We start from the raw sequence: 25,930 nt of genomic DNA, 5'->3' as shown, positions 1-25,930 counted from the left end.
CTGCCCCCTGGAAACATGGGTCTTTCCACAAGTACAGTGGATTCTCCTCTACCGCACAAAGTCGTGATCCACCCGTGGCTTGAGTGACTAGATTTCACGAGGCAGTAGCCGACCTGGTGCAAATGAGCCCAGCGACCCCTGACAAACCGCAGGGCGGCACAGAAGAAAAAAAAAAAAAATAACGTCTTCGTACTGCCAAGGTAATGGCAAATGCTCTCTCAGTTCTAGAACGAGACGGTGGTGAACGCTACAATATTCACGAATGACAGGTATGTAATATTGACGAGAAATGCTAACGAATTTGCACGAGCGAGCGCCACCACGTCTGACTCCATCACCATGCCATTATATGTTTGATGTCAAAATGAAAGACAACTGTAACCGAACTGCAGCCAACTTGCTATACCCAAAACTGTCTTTCACAAAGTGAGGAGGGAACGCACACCAATTTTCCTAATGTATGTTTTAAAAGTGAAAACGAATCGGATACCAAAGCAACACTTTGTGTATTTGGCAAAAATTTTGCATTCTATCTTCCCAAAGAACTTTCCTATCATGTAGATATCTACAAACACGAATACAAACCAGTTCACAGATAACACAAAAGCATGGAAAGATACAGAAATATCTCAGAGACAAAAAAGCACTGTAAGCCTCAAGATGGAGAATGTTCACAAAGCTACACTCCTGATTTAAAAACGTGCTATTTTCAAGAGCAAAGGGCCCAGAGCCGGAAGTGCCCGAGTCGGTGTTCGGCACTCAAAGAGATATAATTCATGACCCAAATGAGAAACGGTGGTGATTGTCGTTGAAGTTGAAAGTTAATGACAGGAAGTTTGGTGTAGCATGCACTACCACAGAAACACATCAGTCTAAGTGATTATCTTACGAATACATATCAACTTGAAAAAACTAAACACCCTAAGCATTAACAAACACCAAAATGAGTGAAAAACACAAAGCTCTCTCTAAGGAACACCTCACTCTGCCTGAAACAGTGTGTATTCACGTTCCAGGATATTAAAAACGTGTGGGTTCCTGGAAGATGGAATCACAGCACCCAAATGCAGCCACTTCAGAAAACCATCACTGACAGTATTTACAGATATTATCAAGCGTTTAACAATGCTAATATGCAGGTTTCTTCCACTTGATACCTTATTTCAAGAAAAGGTTCCATTTCAATATCTACTCGTCATTAGATGCATCAGAGTATTTCAATAAATGATTCTCCATACATCCGTTTCAAACAAAAGACACATGGCAGTTATTCCGGTTAATTATGGCAAAATTACACATAGCCTATCTGTCGATCCAGCTTACTGTACTGGTTGTTTTGGTCTTACAGATGATTCCGACCAGCATAGAACATACACAATCGTAACAATGTGGTCACTATATAATACAATGAGTCAAAATATCGTACATCGCACTGTCGTTCACTTCTGACATACTCAACAATAGTTTAGATTCCTTTTCACACACCTGGTCGGCACCATAATAATTTCCGCGAACCTTCCATTTTTCGGACCATTAACGTTAGCGTCTACACCGGAAACACGACGACTGCTTCTGAACTCTGACGTTCTTTAAACGCCTCATATCCATAAGACAATCTTTTTTTCTCCCCATTTATCACAGTGTCCGCAGGAGTACCTGCTCCTCCCTGCACAGAGCGCCATACAGGACTGGGGCCGCGCCCTTCCTGCCCTACACAACACCCCGGCGCCTCATGCCCACTCTCCCGGGTAATTACTGTTCATGCCTATATCCTCAATACTTCCTCTCGGCCCATGACTCCCACACTCCGTGATAATACTTGTTTTATCTCTTCATCACTTTCCGTTGAGGCCAGACCGTCTACAAACAAGCGCCTGTGCACGGCAGATGGCTGTCTGAAAACGACATGTGGCTAGGATGCTGAAACCTTTCTGCTTTCTCATTTTCGTGAGTGTCTTCACCTTTCCCAGCATCAATAATTGCCGGTAACGAAGACGGGAGAAACTTTAGGTTAAGTCGGTGGTCGGGGTAACATCATCGGCTCCGGTAACATCAACAGAACATATAAGGAACACGTATCCTAATTGCACATTTGCCTTTACATATAAACATCAACGGACAATCTGCATCGTACTTATGAATAAATGTCAATAATCAAATGTCTTGCATGATTCACTACAAAACATGTTTTCTTACCGATGTGACTCCTGCAGGAGAAACTTTCTTAACTTCCCCAGTCACTATTAATCAACTTTCTCCAACAAAGCCAAGCGATCTCGTTAACAGGTGCCCTCAGAAAAGATTACACATCATAATAATAAGTAGGCAGTAACTAAGGAAATCGCTCTTATCTTCCCGCGTCAGGAAGGTTTCTGTGTCAACAGTAAACTAAATTTATCCCTTCCCACATGGTGTGAGCACTCCGTGCTGTTCTTTCACGACCGTGTGAGTGTGAATGATTTTACCCCGCAAAACGTCGGTCAAAATGGTACGTCCTTCGTAACGCGCCCTTCCTTCAAGGTCAACACTTTTAAATGTTTCAACAGCAAATCTGCTCGGTACTGGGATTTCGTTTCTTTCGCAAATCAATGTTTTACTCTACCAAATATAATCAAAGTACGAGTTCAAATGAATTTCTTGCTAAAGTTATACTAAACTAACATGTTTAGGTAATAATCAAGATGCGTAAATATCACTGAAACCGCTTTGTTCCTGCCTGATCGCTGCTTTCTTTGTAAGGGAAAGAGAAATTACGAAAAAGAAGAGAAAGTAAGGACTGGTGCACAGAAACCAATGGAAGTGAATAAATACTTAAGTCTATATATGACACTTCCAGGGGAAAATATAAAAATCATGGTAGCTATGAGATACTGAGACATACGACCCTAATGAAACATTTACGGTTATACCGCATATGTATTCTGACAATACTGGGCACAAGAGGAGAGGGTAGGGGTGTTGCCACTTGTCATCCCAACAGATTATCTACCCAATCACGGCACTTACAACATGGCCACTCATCACGTCACAATACATAATCAAACACAGTAACACTGTCTACTTTTCAGTCTATTTGGTCAACATTTTCGCTACTGCAAAAAAAAAAAAAAGTTTCTGATGCCACTTTCTGGTCTTAATTATGGTATAACTCATACATCTTTTTATTAATCCATTCTTTATCTAATTTGCCGAAACTAGTATCGAAATTGCTAATGATCTTTCCATAATAAACCAAATAAGTAATTATTACAGATGTACACTTCACTTGTCACAGGTTACAGACCAGATTAACTACGAATCACACCTCTCAACGCTGTAATTGCTTCCGCTTTGAGGTAAACCGTTGAGGTTCCTGGAAGCGACGCATCTTGCGCAAGATGCCTGGCTGTAGGCGGGTATATCAGAGAGGTCCACGCAAGACTAGCAGCTCCTAACTCAGGCCACTGTTGTTACTCCGGTCGGAGAGTAGCCTTGTCTATCGTCGCCGGGAAGTGACGTGTGCCCCATCACTGTTGAACATATTCCTCCACAACTGGTCGCTGTCAACAGAGGCGCTATCGCCTATCATCTCCAGTGTTCTGACCTGATCCTGTCCACGTGTGCGACACAAAAAGACTTAAGAAAATAAGTAGTTTATACAAACAAAGGTGTCAGCACTCCCGGGGTTCGGGGCGGAGCTTACCCGCGCGACGTAAACAATCAACCGGATGCTAGGCTTGACTCACCAGGGCAAAACGCCGCCGGTTATTATCACATGACACTTAAGTATTAGAGCACAAACACTAAACTGCAGGTATGGACAACACTAAAATATGATAACTTTACATGAATAAATATATATGTACCGAACATCACAAAACAGCAGGTCCTGGGAAGGAGCATCGTCTTCCAACTTTCTTTTCTTCACATCAAATGACCTTTAAGTGTGTGTGTGTGTGTGTGTGTGTGTGCGTGTGTGTGTGTGTGTCTGTGTGTGTGTGTGTCGTGGGGTGAGGGGGGGAGGGGTTAAAGAAAGAAAGAGGATAAGAAAGCAAAGGATGTTGCGCCTGGGTCTCTGCTACATAAATCTATCTACACCCGGCGTGACGCTGCTACTATACAGACTTCAAGCGGCTTAAGATGAGTTACTGTTTTCTCTACATTTAAGTTTACACTGGGCCAACCATCACATAAAATTATCAACACTAATGTGCTAGTGTCGTTATATCTGTGGCAGTCTTCCCCAGGTCAGTGTATATATCCAGCAAGAGATGTCGGGAGACGGAGTGAAAAAGCATTGTGTCTATCCAGCTATGAGTACAGCAGTGTCTGCAAAGCGATCCGAAGACACCTCATAGAACGCGATGAGGGCTTGTAACTACCTGGTATGGTTGAGAAATTAACTTTCAAAATCAACTGCTTAACTTGGGAATCTTTAACTTGTTTACTTAACTAATTTACCGGCAAATAGTTAAGTAACCGACCTAATCCTGCCACCTAGTTTTCATTACACAGGATCAACACTAGAAGCAATCCTAATTCTACTATAGCAGTTGATCTGATGACAATAATACACTAGGACTGATAAGAAAAAGATTTTCAAAACCAACATTATCCTCTAGCAAACAGGTGATAAAACAAGAGCACTAAATGTTCTTACCGTTCGACAGCCCAAATTAAATTATAGTATCTCGAGGTACTTTTTTTCTGGGGTATTCGAGTATCCAGTGATAAACTCAGCCAGTATCACATGCCAACGAATATTGCATGTGATCTGCAGCACAAACGGTTTGTAACTATCATAGCGCAAGGCGTCGTGAAGGATATTTTCTGGTGTTAAAAAAATCGCGACACAGAGGACGTTTGCCAGTCAAGTGAACACATGGGCCATCACGACGACACTGGGGAACAAAGCGGCAGATCCGGAGGTCTGTTGCACCTCTGTGAATCAGCGTTACATTGTCTGATATGTTTTTGGTTCCTCCCCTCCCAGATATCACACAAACTACTGTCCTGGTGGCCATACCAAACGGCAGTGGCAATAAAATCTAATCATTACCATTATATATATATATATATATATATATATATATATATATATATATATATATATATATATATATATATGGAAAAGTCTGTGAGGCCTGGTTGTGGATTGGAAACTGTGGTTTCAGTGCATTGCACATGACAAGTAGAGAATGTGAACGAATGCGGCCTTTCCTGATCTGTTCTTGTCTCTACCCCACTCGCCCGGGAAATAGGAATCTAGTATATATATATATATATATATATATATATATATATATATATATATATATATATATATATATATATATATATATAAAACCATTTTTCGACCGCAACCTAAGTGAGGTACCTACCTATCGATCAAACCCAAGTGGAAATTGATCTGAGTTGGCTACAAACATACTAAGTTTCACCTTTATCTATCATTTTCTTGTATGTTTTTCCTGAGCAACAGCCCAATCGATCTTAGGTTTTAACCATCTACCAATTCAAAACTCCCGGTGTGTTTCGTATGTATTTACTCTCAAGGCGCCATCTCTCGCTGGATTATCCAGCAAGCCTTATGCGCAACCCATCCGCGCCTAATTCCACACACTCCTCCATATATCTACTATCCCAAGACCTTTACACACATGACACAGACTTGCTGTTAATTCAACACTATTCAGTGATGTGACTTACAGTGTTCCGGAGTAGACAAGAAGACTTAAAGGAACAACAGTAAAACAGTGGACTGAATACTTTAGGAAGCATCCGCAGACAGCCAGAAATCAGAAATCCGTGTCATTATAAAAACGTCCCAAAGAATACTGCACGATCCATGAGCAGCAAGTGTTCTGGATCTTTCCAACGTCCGACGCCGCGTCTAGACCCGAGTGATCATTGTTGTCAGAGGCGTGAGATGGGATGAGTCGCCATCCTCCTCGACATGTGATTGTAGAATGATTGCTCAACGAGTCTTGGCTGCATTGTTGCGCCCGTATTTGGCATACGAGTTTCATTGTAGGTCAGATGTCTGTAAGTCCTTTCGAAGCAGAGAGATTCCCTGCACGGGCTTATGCAATGTTAAGCTATAGAGGGGAAAACAAAATTCAAACTAATCATTCAGCCCGAGTTTACAGCCTATCATGGGATAGCAGACACGGTGTTTTTATTCCAGGATTACCCCACTTGCATTAAAAAAGGAAAATTATGTAAAGAGAACGATTTCAATTTTTTTTCTTGACCACTTTTTTTGTGTGACCATCACCATCCCATTCTTACCATTCCCCTCTTTTGCCCCACTGGAATCAATACCAGAGGTGCATGGTTGCCACATCACTGCCCATGTCCCTTGGACTTGTACCTGTTTGCCTCCACCACCACCACCAGCTGCTGCAGGAGCCTCCGACTCCCACGTGCTGATTACATTGTGACATTATCAGCTGATTGGTGTACACAAACTGAAGGTTAGGCAGATCCGCCTCTATCGGAGTCTCCTTGTATAAATGACTCCAAATGACTTAAAATTCTTAACGGAGGAAAGGAAGATTTCCTTAAGGTGTTATTCCACACGAAAGTAACATCTCGTGCTGAAAGCACAACCAAAACATATATGGTGTACGTCAGGATTAAATAGATCGTAGAAGATCCTTATGTTGTAGATGCTAATGTGTATCAAAAGCATGTACATACAATGTAAAATTATGAATGCACCCACTCAAGTATTCTCTCCTGGACAGGAGAGCAAGCATCACGCGTTTTCAAAATAATCCTCACGGTATATGGTCTTCTTAACTAATACAATACTAACTGGTCAACGGATGACTAATGCAGGTCACGGATAGATGACACAGTGGTAGCAGCTCAGGAAGTGTACGTGTGATCCTACCGTACTCGGCATCGAGGGTGTACGCAGTCATCACAGAGAAGGCAGCCAGCTATTGAAAACGCAAGGTACGATAAACTCTCTGGCAGACGCCACTCACTAACCTTTAATCGACAAAGGAGAGAGAAGGTCCGAGACACTGAAGCATGCACGTGCTGTGATCCATCTGTAACTGGTGACAACACCCTTACACAGAAGATACGAATGTCAACTTCGGCTGTAAGAACTGGAAACATCTGCTACGTCTGTACAAACCATCACGCCCTCCCGACTTCCTAAGACTGAGACACGAGCTGATTTCTCTCTCTCTCTCTCTCTCTCTCTCTCTCTCTCTCTCTCTCTCTCTCTCTCTCTCTCTCTCTCTCTCTCTCACACACACACACACACACACACACACAAGCTAATTCCTGACGCCTGTGAAAATGCCAGTGTCTAACTTCTATAAGAGTTGGGAAGTACGTGCTGGAGGAGTTGAGAGGCACCGTCTTTTATTTAGCATATGGCTTCCTTTCTTTTTTATTTTTTTTCTGTAAAACAACTTGGTGTACCACACAGTACTGGAACTGCAGAGCGTTTTAGCAATTTTCCTCCGATCACAAAGGTCTTCAGCCATGTGTACGGTGGAGGAAATCAAAATTGACAACTTGTATTTGAAAATTATCAGAATTGTAAAACATAAACAACATCTTGTAACTACGTCAAATATTTTGAAGCCCAGGGATAGAAATGTGAGATGAGCTAGCTTATCATATAAACTCAGGACCTCACAAACAGAACTTAGGAAAACAGAGTGCCAAAGAAAAAAACAATATTTCACAACCAGACTGGCACAATTACAACTCATTTCTGCACGCAACAATTTCGTTTCACAATACTTAAACAAAATTGATGCAAGTACACAAAACTGTGGACCCATTTACCCTTACTATATGATGCGCATCTGCAACTCACTACAAAATAATGGAGATAACAGATTGCTTTCATGATGACTATCACAGCTGCAAGTGTCTACTTTTGCACAATGGAAGGGGGACAAGAAACATCCATAACCTACCTACCTGATTTCCGTTTTCGTCCTGATGAAACCCTGAAGGATCATCCAAAGTCAAGATGAAAATTGCAGACATTCTTTTTCCATTAATAAGAGTAAAATCTTTCGTGTAAATAAAACTTTTTTAAGATGACTCTGACAAGAGGTAAGCTTCTCAGCTCACCCATGTGTTGGCCACATACCCCACACTCTGGTGGGGGACATTTAGGAGTGAAGGTTTGGCAAAAAAAAAATGAAATACAATCTCTAGACAAACCAACACAGCTTCATCCACATGCAAGGCAGCAGAAAGCTATGCACTGGTAAATACGACGAACACAATAAGTATGTAATAAGCAAGGTTTTCCGCCCACACATCTATTAACTGGTGCACACAGTAAGCATTAGGATTCTCTAGACATTCTCCTTCTCCCGCTAAAATAACCTTTGACACAAAAAGCTACGAGATCACATCACTTACCAGCTGGGGTGCCCTCCATGGGAACACACCCTAACGATTACAGAAAATAAACAATGCTTAAAATAACATTCATGAATTCTATGGGTCGCGCCTACACCCTCTGTTAACACCTGAATAGAGAACCATACTTAACAGTAAAATTCTACTCATAAAAAGCTAAAGGAACACATTAAAGCTCCATTAGCTTCCAGTGAGGAACACTGTGTTTATTGTTATTCTTAGACCACGATATTCCTATCCAAATGAATTTATTTTTTAACAGATAAATACAAATTTGTTGCATTTATCTATTAAGTGGATGAAATGTGAAGTACAGCTGTGACTTTTTTGCCAGTCTGGTAAAGTTTTGCTGACCCATGTTAACGAATCTCAGGTTGAAATAACGACCACGAAAACGGGTCAGTATTGGAACAGCGGTTACAGTGTACATGCCCCTCAACAGCTTTGTTTTGCTTGGATATTCTGGGAAAGATTGTAAGTGTTATTTTACTTATTTTGTAAATTTATAACATTCACATAAGGTTTTAGGAAGCTTTTAATCAATCTTTGTGCATCATTTTACATTTATATAGAACGAGGATACGATGGAACCTTAGAAAACTTGTGGCTGTCTTGAGGTAAGTGATTATTCTACGAATATTTTACGAAACTCTCAGTGTACTTCACTTGTTACTCTGATTTTAGTTGATTTCAGTGAATCTACATTTGTATCACTTAGTATGTATCATTTTTTATTTCATTATCATCATATAAAGACAACGATAGGAACAGAGATATAGAAACGCAGGGATAAAATGAATGATTCATATATCTATAATACTTTGACCTTAGTCCTGCTATCTATGTGTAGGATGTGCTTCCCGAGGAGGACATAAATTTGCTGGTGTGTTTATATGTATATATATATATATATATATATATATATATATATATATATATATATATATATATATATATATATATATTATCCCCTGGGGATAGGGGAGAAAGAATACCTCCCACGTATTCCCTGAGTGTCGTAAAAGGCGACTAAAAGAGGAGGGAGCGGGAGGCTGGAAATCCTCCCCTCCCATTTTTTTTGTTCTTAATTTTCCAAAAGAAGGAACAGAGAAGGGGGCCAAGTGAGGATATTCCCTCAAAGGCTCAGTCCTCTGTTCTTAACGCTACCTCGCTAATGCAGGAAATGGCGAATATGCATGAAAAAATGATATATATATATATATATATATATATATATATATATATATATATATATATATATATACATATATATATATATATTTATATATATATATATATATATATATATATATATATATACACAGTCGGTGGTAATATTTTCCAAGGAACACACTTCTAACGAAGTATCTGTGTAACTTTAAAATCATTGACCGCTTAACTCTCGTATACATACACACCGTAAATATATGGGGTTAAAGGCCCATCGATATGTCCCCATGAAAGTTTCACCAGATCCTGTGTCATATTCTCATTACAAAAAGGCTTTCTTTACCCATTACAACGCGTTTCATAACCCCGAACTAATCTAACATGCCATAACTTTCCTGATATTCATGCGGGACAACAAATTTTCGTAACAGGTGTCGTGGTACGAGAGCTCCAGCACCCGCACGCAATAAATGTGGCCCACAGTCGCTAAATGAGTTGTCAAATATAACCAGCACTTAAATCACAGTCATACTACTTATACCCTAAATTAGATTGAGTTTGGCCGGCTGGGGACTTGGCACATTAATTCGATGAAAACGTCTTGAAAGTGAAAATACGTTTTTACTGTGACGCACATTCGTAGTTTCTGTGAATACCCAATAACATATCATTTGACGTTTACTGAAGTTTTATTGACACTGCAGAAATCATATATATATATATATATATATATATATATATATATATATATATATATATATATATATATTGCCCAACTAAAAAAATATTTTGCAAGAAAGATGCTAGAAGCATTAACCATATATGGAAAGGGAAGCATCTGTAACATGAAAATTGAACACATTTTGTCTACTCAAGCAAAAAAGTTTTAATGCCCATATCAAAATGATTTACTGATTTCAAAGTAATGTCACGTTAAACGTTAGGTCAGCAAAAGCTGGGGATTCCAATTGGAGGCAAGAAACTATCCACGAGCACCTTTTTTTTTTCCTGGGGGTCAAACGTTCTTCACGGGAGATGGACTGTGAATTACAGATGAATGATTGTATTCTTGCAACTTATGTTCTTGCTAGAAATATTGCTTACTAGGGGGTCACAAAAGTGAAACTTCCATGGCCTACGTAAGGACAGTTTCCATTTCAAATGAGGAATGGTTAAATTTCTAGGACATTTGTTTGCTATTCATTACAAACATGCGTAGACGATAGAGCACCCGCCAGGTGAGGTCTTGTCGCAAGGTTTTAGAGCCAGGTACAGTTTACCTCCGTGACCGCCAATCCCCCCCACTCAACTAGGCTACCCGTGCGCCACTTTTCTTTTTCACTTACCTCTGTGGTCATTCTCCTCTCCCTCGTCTCCTGGGTGCCCTCTTCTTCATTCCTTTCGTATTGTGTAATCCATTAGGTAACAAGGGCTTCACAGAAGCCCAACACGTCCACAAAAACATGAGTTAATCCCCCGAGCTGACATCATTCCCTACACCTGTTCACTGTTGACGACTGTCACTGGGGTTCCAATAATTACAAACGTGTAAACAAACAGCTGAAGGAGCCCGAACGCGGACGTAGTATTGTATTCAATATTGTTTTATTATTAGTTTTCGTAACGTTATAGTATATTAGTTATCGTACACTGCAAAGTAAGATTATAACTATATGAAATTAACTGGATATATAATTCTTTGGATGGACCTGAAAATGTGTGGGGAAACACATAAATACTATGTGTTTGATAGTAAACATAAATCGAGTTATTCCTTGGTAATAAATACGAAACTTTGAAAGCATTAAAGACAAAATGAATAATGTCTATATGACTAAATGATTAGCGAAAGTAATAAAATAATCAATGTTCGGTCCTTCACTATAATAAATTATGATTTTTCTGCAGTAAACATTTTACCTTTAAGATTCCCTACTACCTACTTGCGAGACTTTTTATTCCCACTTATCTTTTTATATTTCATTATTCGAAGCATCGTAAGGTGGATTAGCTACATACAGCCTACAAAAATCAAACTACGCACACATACTCAACGATGTTAAAGCGGAACCCATTGAGCATTTCTTACTCATTCACTTAAAATACTAAGTTAATTCCTCCATTTGCTGTTTAGGATAATTTGCCAACTGCCTAAGCTGATCTTGTATTACTGGTTGGTCTAGCTTACTCGCGTGCTCTCACCATGTGACCGTTATCAAAATAACTGTCATACACACACAATGGCTTGCGGTATTATTAGTATGGAGAATCCAGCATCTGTCTCACAGGATATTTTCTTTTAATTAACTTTGAAAGAGGAAGAGTAACAAGCAACTCCTGTATAATATACTAGTATTGTCAAATTCATTATTTTTTACGATACATATTATGCCACAACGTTCTAATATCATGAAGAATAAAACTTGATAAAATAATATAACTATGGACTTATTACTATCTATGATATTGTTTAAATGACTGAGAATTTCATATACAAGAGTTTTCCCTCAAAATGGAGTTAGATCTATATAAAAATTTAAACAAAAATGTCTAGTTGAACATCACTCTGGATAGCTCAACTCTTAACAATTAACCAAGTGAAATATTTGACAATATTGCACCCAGTACAATACTACCTCAAGCCATAATGAATTTACATATCAATCTTTTAAGTATTATTGCCAATTAGTTGGCACATATAAGTGAAATATGAGGACAACCAATTCATTTTCGACCTTTTTTTTCCGTAAGCCAACATTAGTTTCTCGGGTCAGGAGACCGTGAGGCTGAGCTTCACCAATTATGGTTAAGGTAATGTTGATTGGTTTTACTGTTTGAAGTTAAAACTTTAATAAGGCGTCAAGATGGCGACAGGTGAGTTCTCTCTCTGCAGCTAAAACATGATTTCGTTCATCATAATTGATGTCATATCAATATTTGAAAATAAAAAAATATATGAAGATAAATTCAGTAATAAAGTAAAAACAAATAAAACATTCATTTGTAAAATATTGACCAACCAGTGACTATAATGAAATTACTGTACATGAAGCTGTTCATCTGTCTCCCAAGCCGCTGATCGTGATTTTCACATACCATTGTCAGCGACCCAGGTAGAGAGGTCACAAGAGTATTACTTTCTTGACCCATCCAGGGTCTTCTGGTTGTTACTTTTTCATCTGCTCAACACTAGGTCGAAGCTCCATGGACGGTCAACCACTCGCTCTGGATACCACCACATCATACTGAAAGATTTGACTAAACTACTTTTTAAACTGACTCATTTTTTTTTTATCATCCATTGTATCTCGAGAATATAAGCTTCTTGTCTCAGAAATGTATCTCTCTAGTTCATATGACGATCATACATTCCCTAATAACTAACAGTGATGCGAAATTCGAATGTGTATTGTTACGATATTCTTGTGTAAAGATAGCAAAACACTAAAAGAATAAACACAATGAATGTATATATTCAGAATATTTACGATTTAACAGAATCAGAAAAAGAATATATTGACTTACTATGGTCTCATATGTTGAACCTGAAGTCTTGTGACTTCAAGGCAATTATAAAAGCCAAAAACGAGAGGCAACCGACACGAGATATTTGAAATGTTTGCAGTAGGATTAAATTGTTTTATTATCATAATATAAAAGCTTAGTGGGCTTTCAAGCACAAGAAAAATGTGGTCATTTTTATGTAATATATATATATATATATATATATATATATATATATATTATATATATATAAGCGCATTAACCTAATGCAAGTCGGCAAGTTTCCTTGACTATCTTTTTTTGTACGAATTTGTAATATCTATATACATTTGTAATATATATATATATAATTTTCTAGTCATACAAATATGTACAAGAACCTGACTCCATTAAGGATGTCGGAAGAGCTGTTTATCTAGTGCAGGACAGCCTAATAATTAAACTGTTGCTCAGTGTTTGTAAGTTTGTATGTAGAGAGATTTATTAGTAAATGTTTACCATCACAATAACATTAAAAAAAGTTATTCTGAAAAAAGTACTACATATCCCGACATTATCATTCTTGCCTAAGCTCACCATTCAAGATGCATCGGAATATCATTGTTATTCTTAACATTATTACTATACTATGTGTTATAGGGTGCAGCTCAAATAAGTTTAGAATAATTCTTAAAAATCTGAAGGCAGTATATTTTTCTAATTTTCATAACACATTGTTCTTCAATTAGGGTCAGCTGGGTTCTTCCGAGCCTGATACCGAAATTCTTGTAAATACCTCAAATGGTATTTTGGATATGTGCTAATCAACCCTGGTAACCATTACAAACTATATCACACTACTTACCTCATTTCACAACACTAAGACTTCGCTATGCAGCGCCGTTGTTCTTTACCAAGCACCCAATATGCGCCATAACAGGCTCTTCTGCCACCATTAGCACCTCTGTGGCTCCAACCAGAGGTTTGGTTCATTTTTTTTTTTTTTTTTTCTTAAATTGCTAATTTTCATTTTTCATCATATCTCTTAGGATATTTTATTTGTAAATATATGCTTATCTGTAATGACCCAAATTATACTCTAATGTGAAATATATTTTTACACATATAGAAAGAATTTGCTCTAATGGTTTATCACTTAGCTCCCTGATGTACTGTTTTTTCAGTATATTTTCGAATATTCCGTCAGTTAACAAGTGTGACTATATAAGGCAAATTTCAATGTCACATATGGCTATGGAAGCAATAATTATCATGAACGAAAAAAACACTAAGCATACATAGAATATGGAAATACATACTGCGGTGGCCAAATGGCTTCGGGTAGATTTTCATTTTGTCTTGCCTATAAAGTATAGCAAAGTATCAGATATATATATATATATATATATATATATATATATATATATATATATATATATATATATATATATAAATGGCAAACAATGTTGTTCTTTCTCAAAATACCATCCAAGAGTGTTTTCTTAAAAGCTAGCAACATAAAAATCAGAACTAAAATGTGTTTGTACTTCAGTTTACCCATAAAATAAATATTTAGTCTCAATATGATACCATCCTTGCAGAAGGTTTTAATAAAACTATAGTTAACAGCAAACTAAAATGCATTCAGTATATTTAAATTTAGAAATTTCCACAACAATCTTCAGCACAACACAGCTGCATTAGTATCTTCTTCACTCGAAACCTAGTTAAAAACATTGATTATTTAAGTCAATAAATTATAATTTCAATGTGTTAATGCCACATTATTCATGATATAAACATTATGAAACTTCCTTTCATAACGTAATAATATATTAAGTACTGAATAATAAAAATAAATCCAGGAGGATTAAGCTGCACTGTGTACTGCATTCTACACAAAATATTTTGTTGATTTTCCTCTTTAGAGATACCATACCTACCTAACAACAAAACATACATATAACTATACATTCTTTAATACTACATTTGTGCAAAAGCATGTAAAAAAGGATCTGTTTTTCCTGTGGCACAGTATTTCTTGTACTAGATGTAAGGCACCTAGCATCTGTGAAATCCAATGTAAAATATTGTACTTCTAATGTATGTCACATGGAGCTGTGATTCTGACTGTACCACAAGAGAAGGGAAGTCTTTCAGAAAAAATTCCATTGCTCAATTGAATAATTACAACACTTGAGGAACATATATATATAAAGTTACATACTTAACATTACACTGGTAAACAATTACCAAACACTGTTTGCTTTTAAGGCAAATATTTATTGGACGGATGAGATTCACATCTGGAAGGCCCAAATCATACTGTACATTAATTAACAGCACTCATTCTAAAAGATTTTGAGGATTTTTTAACCACCCTTATAGTGAGAGGCTTACACTGTACAGAGCTTTCTAAAATGCATTCAAATCTAAATGCAATTTATTCTAGTAAAACTGTGTATGTCATGTAGTAAAAGATTATCAAAAAATAGGCAAACCAGTGTACTATGCATATCTATAGTTCTTAAAATAATTGTCTCCAAGCTTTTAATGGCAGGATGTACATACACATGTCAATCTCCATACATATAGCAAAAAATTACGTCAGAATACTGAAAAGGGAAAACACGACCACCATGAGTAACATATACCTTTATACAGGGGTTTAATGAAGACAATCAAGCTAAATGATAATATATTCAATGATTAAATGAAAGTCATATCCACTAATTTCTACTCTGGATCAACATTCCTACTAATTATCTGTTAATTACCCTTCCATAAATTCCCTTCATTTCCAAAATGAGAATTTTCCTTCTATAAAGCAAGCTAGATCCAGCAGCAAGTATACATCAGATAACTGTTTCTATGGATAACTCTGGCAATAATGTAATGAGAGCCCATTTTTAGTCAACAGTTTCTATGAATAACTTGAGTTATAACATTATCATGATAGCATGTAATTCATGTTATTCAACCAGGAATAAAGTGAGCGAATTTCAGGGGACTGAGCATCTACTTCACTTATCAAGCAAATTGAACAAAGGACTGTAAGAGACTTACTGAGAACAACATAAGCTGCTCTACAGACAATGACATTAAATTGCCCTAAACTGAGCCAATGTATTAAAGTGTTCATTAAATGATTGTATATACTTAAACTCCACATAAAAAGAAATGAGGCACTGTTTCTGTACCTGAACCCATTATCTAATCTTATACTTTATTAGATATTTTGATAACTTGGCATGTTGTTAAGTTTTAAAGTCTTTATCAACACATTTCTTACCCTCTTGTATCTGTAGATGCTTAAATATTCATACAACCTATTTTGTAGCAATATATATTTCAGCTTCTACACATTTTTTACTCTCGTATGAACAAGAACATACATGTCTACCAAAAATCTAATACAAGTCATGTGTTCTTTGACTACTGAAGGTCATAACCAACAAAGAAACTGAATCTCAGAATGAAAATTGCAGCCCATTCAATTACCTGTTTAGGATGACCTAACACAAGTATGCATGCGAGTAGGGGTCATACCCAGTAACTTTTACTCACATTCATGAGACGAGGTGTCATCACAAAATGCCCAAAAAGGTTAACTTAAACTAGGACAGTAAATGTGATGAACATTATTATTCTCAACAAGGGAGTGGATCATAATGAGTGATCAACATGTTTTATATCTTTGATTCTGGTGGCATGTGTACTTATGAGTGCCTACAAAATCTTCATGTTAGTTTGATCTCAAGTCTGTATAGCTTTACATGGCATTTTTGGTTAAGCATACAGCAGGTATATGAAGCACACATGTATTCATTCCCTTCAATATGTGTGTAAATATGTAAAGGTATCTTCAGTATCAATGTCCGTGTTATATATCTGTGGAGCTATGAAAAGAGTAAACATATAGATCTTTATGAACTAACTACTTTTCATGGGCAAATTGATATTATAGCACATATGTTTTATGACAAAAGTAACTTTCTTAATAGGTAATACATGAGTATGACAAATATTTTTTTCCCTTACACTTTCTGGTAAAAATTCTATTTACTTATATCACAAAGTTTACTTTAAATGACTGGTGACAGTTACTGAGTGGATACTGGTTTTACCTTCATGTGAACATTAAGAAAACTTCATATCATGCTAAATGTAAACCAAATTTCCATCTGAAGGAATAAAATTGGAATCTGAAGAAGGCCAAATTGTACATGGATACTCAATATGGCATGCCCAGAAGTAGTAATTTGACTAGCTAACCCAATCCCAAACGAGATCTTGCACCTACAGTTAATGACTTCAAGAAAACTTCACAAGTCCTCCTGAGATAATGCATCAAGAAGAATAAGAGTCTGCCTTACCCGTTACTGCATGACTTTGTTATTTTACACCAACTCCTGGGATATAATCAATGTCACAAACACTCATGCTATCTAATCACTCCTGAGTGGCATCCTCTTTGACAAAACTACTTTGCTGTTATTCACTCTCATAGTAAGCTGTTTTCATGACAATATTTCAATGATTCATATTCATGACAAGGATTCTAAAGTCTAAGTTGGAAAAAAAAATCAACTTTATGAATGAAAGTGTACATGAAATCAAAACACTGAAATCTTTAGTGACCATATCGTGTCAATATCTAACTGCTTTATTTACAATCTCATCATCATTCTCTATTCTTTAAGATTATACAGCATATATCTTTTATGTGTAAAGAATTAATGTTAACATGAATTTCATTCAAAATGCTTGGTACAAAAATACCTGAGTAATACATTCTGCAAAATTTCTTTTGTGTACAAACAGATACTTCATCTTTACACAAATATGTGTTCATAATATTGCCTGAACAGTGATCTGATGAATGGAAGAGCTAGTTTAATTCTGCATGAACGTTATCAAAATGTAAAGGGGTTTTCTTTCAAAACTATAATGAAAATGATAAATATCTAGATATCCACATTTAATACAGTATAAAATATTGTTTAAAGAACTTGTGAACATGATTAAATGATATAAATCTGTAATGTACAATTAAATATTTTTCAGCTATTGGTCTTGACAGTATCAAGTTTGCTATGCACCATGAAATATATTAAGTACCCTACATACAGTTACAGAAAAAAGTAACTATGTCCAAGGATGATTAATTTTTAAGCACTGCAGCTTTACTTCATAATGGTGTAATTAGACAACATTATCAGTGAGAAAGTAATATGATCTGTTCCTAGAACATGAAGGAGGATCTGCTCTAGTTACCAGGATACTGAAATATAGCTATATGAGACTGCATTTTAATGTTTTAAAGTCCTCATAGTTCATGTTATATAGACATTAACAGTCATTAAATAACCAATCATTAAAAATCACTTTGCTTTTAACTACTTTTTCACGTTAAATGAATTTTTTCCTCTAAGAACAAGAATAAAGCTTAATAAAAATTTGGTCGGAGCAAAACAAAGATATATAAGCTGCAGGTGAAAAAATCACCTTTGGTGAGGTTCACTGTCGATGGATAAAAAGGAATATAATCTTTGAGCACCTTGTCGCTCCAAAAGAGTTAATCATTTCCCTTCCATAAAGCTATTGAAACCACTGTAGAAGGGGCAAACTTCAGCTCCAACACTGCATTACACTCAGCAGCAGAGACAAGATGGACGCCTCCAAAGCCAGAAGTTCTTTGATGAGACTGTACTCAGTTATATCAACTGATGATCATTTAGCCTCACTAAAGGTATTACTGGACTATGACTGCTTGAGGTTTAACTGCAAGTGAAAAGTCACCTTTGGAAAGACTGCACGTATCATCATCAGGTGACAAAAAAAAGAGTAGTCTTATCCATGAACTGTTCACTTCAATGGAGTTCCTGTTGCTGAGTGTAATGCAGCTTTGGAGCTGTAGAAGCCCCTGGAAAAGCAAGTCTGGGGTAATTTATGTTTAAAAAACTAGTATTTTTCTTTCAATATTTGATTGCTTTTCCTACGTTAGCAAGGCAGCATCAGAAATGGACAAAGAAGAGCTGCATCCACTTGCATCCATTCTCTAACTGTCATGTCTAATGCACCAAAACCACAGTTCCCTATTCATAACCAGCTCTACACACCTTTCCATGCTTTACCTTGATCACATTATATGAATTGGTTCAGTCCACAACATACCAGACTGATCAAATTCACTATCTCATGCACTGGAACAATGTGGTACACTGGGGTTGATGTGCTATTAATGGACTGAACCAGCGCATGTGAAGTGTCTGGGGTAAACCACGGAAAGATTTGCACAAAGTGGTGATGCTCTTTCCTGTAGGGCAGGGTAGTGTCAAGAATGGATGAAGGTGAGCAAGTATGAATATATATATATATGTAAGGCATGTGTACGTGTAGGAAGAGAGGAAAGTGATTGGTTCTCAGTGAATGTAGGTTTGCGGCAGGGGTGTGTGATGTCTCCATGGTTGTTTAATTTGTTTATGGATGGGGTTGTTAGGGAGGTGAATGAAAGAGTTTTGGAAAGAGGGGCAAGTATGAAGTCTGTTGTGGATGAGAGAGCTTGGGAAGTGAGTCAGTTGTTGTTCGCTGATGATACAGCGCTGGTGGCTGATTCATGTGAGAAACTGCAGAAGCTGGTGACTGAGTTTGGTAAAGTGTGTGAAAGAAGAAAGTTAAGAGTAAATGTGAATAAGAACAAGGTTATTAGGTACAGTAGGGTTGAGGGTCAAGTCAATTGGGAGGTAAGTTTGAATGGAGAAAAACTGGAGGAAGTAAAGTGTTTTAGATATCTGGGAGTGGATCTGGCAGCAGATGGAACCATGGAAGCGGAAGTGAATCATAGCGTGGGGGAGGGGGCGAAAATCCTGGGAGCCTTGAAGAATGTGTGGAAGTCGAGAACATTATCTCCGAAAGCAAAAATGGCTATGTTTGAAGGAATAGTGGTTCCAACAATGTTGTATGGTTGTGAGGCGTGGGCTATGGATAGAGTTGTGCGCAGGAGGGTGGATGTGCTGGAAATGAGATGTTTAAGGACAATATGTGGTATGAGGTGGTTTGATCGAGTAAGCAATGTAAGGGTAAGAGAGATGTGTGGAAATAAAAAGAGCATAGTTGAGAGAGCAGAAGAGGGTGTTTTGAAATGGTTTGGGCACATGGAGAGAATGAGTGAGGAAAGCTTGACCAAGAGGATATATGTGTCGGAGGTGGAGGGAACGAGGAAGTGGGAGACCAAACTGGAGGTGGAAAGATGGAGTGAAAAAGATTTTGTGTGATCGGGGCCTGAACATGCAGGAGGGTGAAAGGCGTGCAAGGAATAGAGTGAATTGGAACAGTGTAGTATTCCAGGGTTGATGTGCTGTCAATGGATTGAACCAGGGTATGTGAAGCATCTGGGGTAAAGTAAACCATGGAGTTTTGTGGGGCCTGGATGTGGAAAGGGAGCTGAGGTTTCGGTGCATTACACATGACAGCTAGAGACTGAGTGTGAACAAATGTGGCCTTTGTTGTCTTTTCCTAGCACGTGTGCATGGGGAGGGTGTGCCATTTCATGTGTGGTGGGGTGGCAACGGGAATGGATGAAGGCAGCAAGCATGGATATGTCCATGTGTATATATATTTATGTCTGTATATGTATACATTGAAATGTATTGGCATGTATATGTGCATGTGTGGGTGATAATGTATATATATGTGTATGTGGGTGGGTTGGGCCATTCTTTCATCTGTTTCCTTGCACTACCTCGCTAACGCAGGAGACAGTGACAAAGTATAATAATAATAATAATAATAATAATAATAATAAACTGATTTATTATGTACACAGTTATTCATTTTCATATCATACTTAGGGACAATAATACTGATATATCAGATCTTTCCTAAAAACCAAGACTTAAGAATCAGCATCATGAGTTTGTAAGTGATAAATGTACAGAACTAAACTTTAAAATATGAATGATTAATCATTCACACGATACAAAGCCTTAAAAAATTAATTCAGTCTTACTCTTGAAATTAAGAAAATCATCTGGAAGAGGACCTTGAAAAGATTTTATAAACTTCCAATTATCTAGTGAACTTGGGAATTTTCAAAGACAGCAATCATGCAGCACCATAAAACGGCACTTGGTTAGCCATCTGCACGCACAACAGACATTCCCCTGTAAAATACAACATGCACACAAGCACATCAATGGGAGGACATACAATGTTTGTTACACAAAAAACATTAGAATAAGAACTGCTTGCCAAGTATACAAATGCATGGAGACAATAAACATTGTCATGTTTTAAATACTTTACTATAATAAGCTGCCAGCATATTGTTAATGTGTACTGCTTGAAAATTAATTGACTTGCATGACAAAATTTAGCAGACTCAAGCATGAACATTATCATAATTTTACGCTATATTATATACAATATATCATTTCAATTTTCAATCACATTTAAATTTTAAATCATGAGATATGAGGATTATCAAGATGAGGAAAAGCAGGTACCAAGACAAGCAGCATACTCAGGTGCTAACAGAGAAGTGCAATTACTGATGTAGATCTATTTACAGTGAAAACAAAGTAGTTTACAAACAGAAAAAAGATTTCAAGGCCCAATTCAACCATAGTGTGCTAACTATACAGAGGTTTAATTTGGTACATTAAGTCAGTTTCAGATACATATGCAAAGCTATCTCATTACATTCACCACAAGGAAGTTCCATTTGCCTTAGGTAACAACAGATAAACAAAAACCTGTGACATGTACACAACTATACCTATCTTCGCCATGATGGACTCGACTGAAAACAAACTATTCAATACACAAGTAAAAAATAAATCATGCATGCAAGAACATAAGTAGAAAGACCCTGATAAACACACACACACACACAAATATGCATGCACAAGGACAATCAATAATGTCTCCTTTATTTCTCCCTCCCTTTTCTATGATATTTCTCACTCTCTCCCATACCCATATACACATCATAACACAGACATTCAGAGACAATGACACACTCATACATAAATACAAACAATGACAAAGACACAAAAAGCTAAATACCTCCAACAAACTTAATGCAGAGGCAATAAACACCAGTGGTCCTGGTCCTTAACAAAAAATCATAAGGAATGTAAAATAAGGAGATGAGGCATCATTGGTGGAATACACCCTTCCATACATTTTAATTACTACAAATCCATGACCTCTTTAAAGGAGCATCTGCGACCTTACAGCTGAAATCCATGTAGGATCATGGAACTCACGACCTCCTTTGGAACAATAACGTTTCTAACAAAATTTTGATAATATCCAGTCACTAATGAAGGCACAGTACCACCAAAGGTGACTTCTCACTCTCGTTCTGACCACATGAGGCAGAATCAAGTAACATTACATTTTGAATATATATATATATATATATATATATATATATATATATATATATATATATATATTTTTTTTTGCTTTGTCGCTGTCTCCCGCGTTTGCGAGGTAGCGCAAGGAAACAGACGAAAGAAATGGCCCAACCCACCCCCATACACATGTATATACATATGTCCACACACGCAAATATACATACCTACACAGCCTTCCATGGTTTACCCCAGACGCTTCACATGCCTTGATTCAGTCCACTGACAGCACGTCAACCCCGGTATACCACATTGCTCCAATTCACTCTATTCCTTGCCCTCCTTTCACCCTCCTGCATGTTCAGGCCCCGATCACACAAAATCTTTTTCACTCCATCTTTCCACCTCCAATTTGGTCTCCCTCTTCTCCTCGTTCCCTCCACCTCCGACACATATATTCTCTTGGTCAATCTTTCCTCACTCATTCTCTCCATGTGCCCGAACCATTTCAAAACACCCTCTTCTGCTCTCTCAACCACGCTCTTTTTATTTCCACACATCTCTCTTACCCTTACGTTACTTACTCGATCAAACCACCTCACACCACATATTGTCCTCAAACATCTCATTTCCAGCACATCCATCCTCCTGCGCACAACTCTATCCATAGCCCACGTCTCGCAACCATACAACATTGTTGGAACCACTATTCCTTCAAACATACCCATTTTTGCTTTCCGAGATAATGTTCTCGACTTCCACACATTCTTCAAGGCTCCCAGAATTTTCGCCCCCTCCCCCACCCTATGATCCACTTCCGCTTCCATGGTTCCATCCGCTGCCAGATCCACTCCCAGATATCTAAAACACTTCACTTCCTCCATATATTATCCCTGGGGATAGGGGAAAAAGAATACTTCTCACGTATTCCCTGCGTGTCGTAGAAGGCGACTAAAAGGGAAGGGAGCAGGGGGCTGGAAATCCTTATATTTGATCACCGTTCCCCACGTCAGCGAAGTAGCGCCAGAAACAGACGAAGAATGGCCCAACCACTCATATACACATATATATACATAAACACCCATACACGCACATATACATATCAACATATACATACACATACGAAGACATGTACATATATGCACATGTATATATTCATACTTGCTTGCCTTCATCTATTCCTGGCACTACCCCACCCTGCAGGAAACAGCATTGCTACCCCCTGCTTCTTTTTTCATACATATTCATCATTTCCCATGATAGTGAGGTAGGACAGAGAAGAGATGACTAAGCCTTAGAGGGAAATATCCTCGCATACGGACAATATGTAATGTAAGGTGGCTTGATTGAGTAAGTCACGAAAAGGTAATAAGAGAGTGGTTGAGAGAGCAGAAAAGGGTGAGTTAAAATGAGTAAGGAATGGTTGACAAAGAGGATATATGTGTTAGAAGTAGAGGACACTAGGATAATGAGGATAGCAAACTGGAGATAGAAGGATGGAGTGAAAAAGGTTTGAGTGATTAGGGCCTGAACATGCTGGAGGGTGAAGGACATACATTGGAATGATGTGGAATATGAGGGTCAATGTGCTATTAATGGACCAAACTAGGTTTACCCTGACTACTCCATGACTTGGTTCTGTCCACAAACAGCATGTTGCCCCCCATGTGCCATAATGCAAGTCATTCTGTCTCGTGCATAGCTCTTGCCCTCGTAAATGTTCAAGCCCCAACACAATTCATTCTATTCCATTCATGCCTCTAGCCCTCCTGAATGGTCAGGACCAAATGTTCCACATCCTCATTCTTTTTATCCTTCCATCAAAACCTTATTCGTATCAGCTTTTTCCCCACATTCAGTTGCTAACAACTTTAATCATACCTTCAAGAGTGAGAGAACAGACAGAATTACATGAAAAACTAAATGGAGAATGTTGCATAACAGTCTGAGTAGCACATAAGCAAAGCAAATACCATTACTTTCATTACCAAATAGGGTGAGTACACAAAATTAGAACTGCCTCAGCAAGTAGAGAATACTTGTCACTGTCTCAAACCTCTCTCACATGTATTTACTTTTATTTCATTTCATATGAATGTACTCTTATATCTATATGTATCTTCTATGTCCATCCCTACAATACAGCAGTGATCCACATACTTCACAGTTTTCTAACAGTCAGGATCTTGGCAAATCTTGGATTTTTTAATGAACTTGTTTATATAAACAAGCTGTAAGATTCATGGCCCCCAAATAAAAGTAATCCCCATGAGATAATGAAGGAGAATAGTCAGATCAGGTGGCGTTCAACCTCAGACTTCATCAGGCAAGATTATATCCTGTTACTGGTCCTGTTTGAGTGATGCTGTGACTTCCTTGCTGCCACAATTCACACAGATCAAAGCAACCTAAAATAACAGGTTGAAATATGGCAAGTGATGTCATAAGCTGAGTAATCAGAAACAAACAACAAGAGCAAGTAAAAGTCATCAACGATGACCAAATACTAATACCTTAATAAAATGAAGTAAACTGCCATAAATCTTCAGCAGTACTATAAGTTAAGAATTTTTTTCCACAACAGGCAAAAACTAATCTTTAGAAATCAAAATGTATAAAAGTTACATTCTTTGATATCCAACTTCCCATCAAAATGAAGACCAAGTTGATTATATAAAGACCAAGTTGATTATAGCACTACGGCATTTAATGAAGAGTATGTAAAAAATTTACTCACTGTTACTATTACATACTTGAAGTTCTAGAAGAGAAAACATTGTAACAACCATGCAAACTATTAGATCAAAGAAGAAAGATGTATACATGCACATGAACAAATTTAGTATTTTCCAGCTACTTCTATCATGCAAACAATCATCAATATAAAAGGATTGTGCAAAATTAAAAGTAGTCCTGTAAACATAAATAAGTCGTATTCAGATATTCACATGAAATTAATCAAAAGTGCCAACACAGCTGCACGTGTCAATCCAAACTATCAATCATATCAAAGTATCTATTCAATTAATTCCTACTGCCATGAAATTATGATTGTGAACAGCAGTTTTCTTATTTATACTTGATTGCCTCTCCTGCTGAGAAACTGTGTCTGGAAAAATTGAACAAGTATCTATCTCATTTGCACACAACCACCCTCTGGCTGATGCGAATAAATATACTAACATCCACAGCCAAGGCCCACAGACTATATGAATACTTACATGTCTAAACATGTTATTTTAGCTTTCCAAGGCGTTTGGATTATGCAGAATTTCCCGAAAATACAGCGCTTAACTGTCTTGTCCACAATATTTATTTCAAAGTCTCTCTGCTCCTCCTTCCTTATCTTATGGTCATTCCTTGGCCTTTTATAACTTTAAAATAAAAAAGAGTGTGTGTTCTGGATGGCCAGTAGTACTATGTAAGCAAATGAGCTAGACTGGTTGATACAATATCTACAAAGCAGCACAGATTACGTCTAAAGTTTGGAAATATTACAATGCAAAAGCAAATACATGGAAATAGTTTCA

The 25,930-nt window shown here is 37.4% G+C and overlaps 2 protein-coding genes across 7 annotated transcripts in view; both read right to left on the bottom strand.

The window, feature by feature from the left end:
- Rgl (Ral guanine nucleotide dissociation stimulator-like) overlaps positions 1-11,065 on the bottom strand; it is a 147,428-nt gene extending 136,363 nt beyond the window's left edge. Inside the window, exon 1 of the mRNA XM_071689516.1 lies at positions 10,902-11,065. Coding sequence (XP_071545617.1) covers positions 10,902-10,913 — 12 coding nt within the window. The 5' untranslated portion in view covers positions 10,914-11,065. The remainder of the gene's footprint in view (positions 1-10,901) is intronic.
- A 3,595-nt stretch (positions 11,066-14,660) lies between these two features.
- LOC139763449 (transmembrane protein 268) overlaps positions 14,661-25,930 on the bottom strand; it is a 102,924-nt gene continuing 91,654 nt past the window's right edge. For 5 of the 6 annotated variants that reach the window (XM_071689503.1, XM_071689506.1, XM_071689505.1 and 2 more), the window contains one exon: positions 14,661-24,808. In XM_071689503.1, the coding sequence (XP_071545604.1) occupies positions 24,723-24,808 (86 nt within the window). In that variant the 3' untranslated portion in view covers positions 14,661-24,722. The remainder of the gene's footprint in view (positions 24,809-25,930) is intronic. The other variant, XM_071689501.1, reaches the window with a different exon arrangement.

Source organism: Panulirus ornatus, chromosome 47 (assembly GCF_036320965.1).
Source record: "Panulirus ornatus isolate Po-2019 chromosome 47, ASM3632096v1, whole genome shotgun sequence".
Lineage (NCBI taxonomy): Eukaryota > Metazoa > Arthropoda > Malacostraca > Decapoda > Palinuridae > Panulirus > Panulirus ornatus.
Note: the sequence above shows the minus strand (reverse complement) of the source record. Positions and strands in the feature narration are given on the sequence as shown.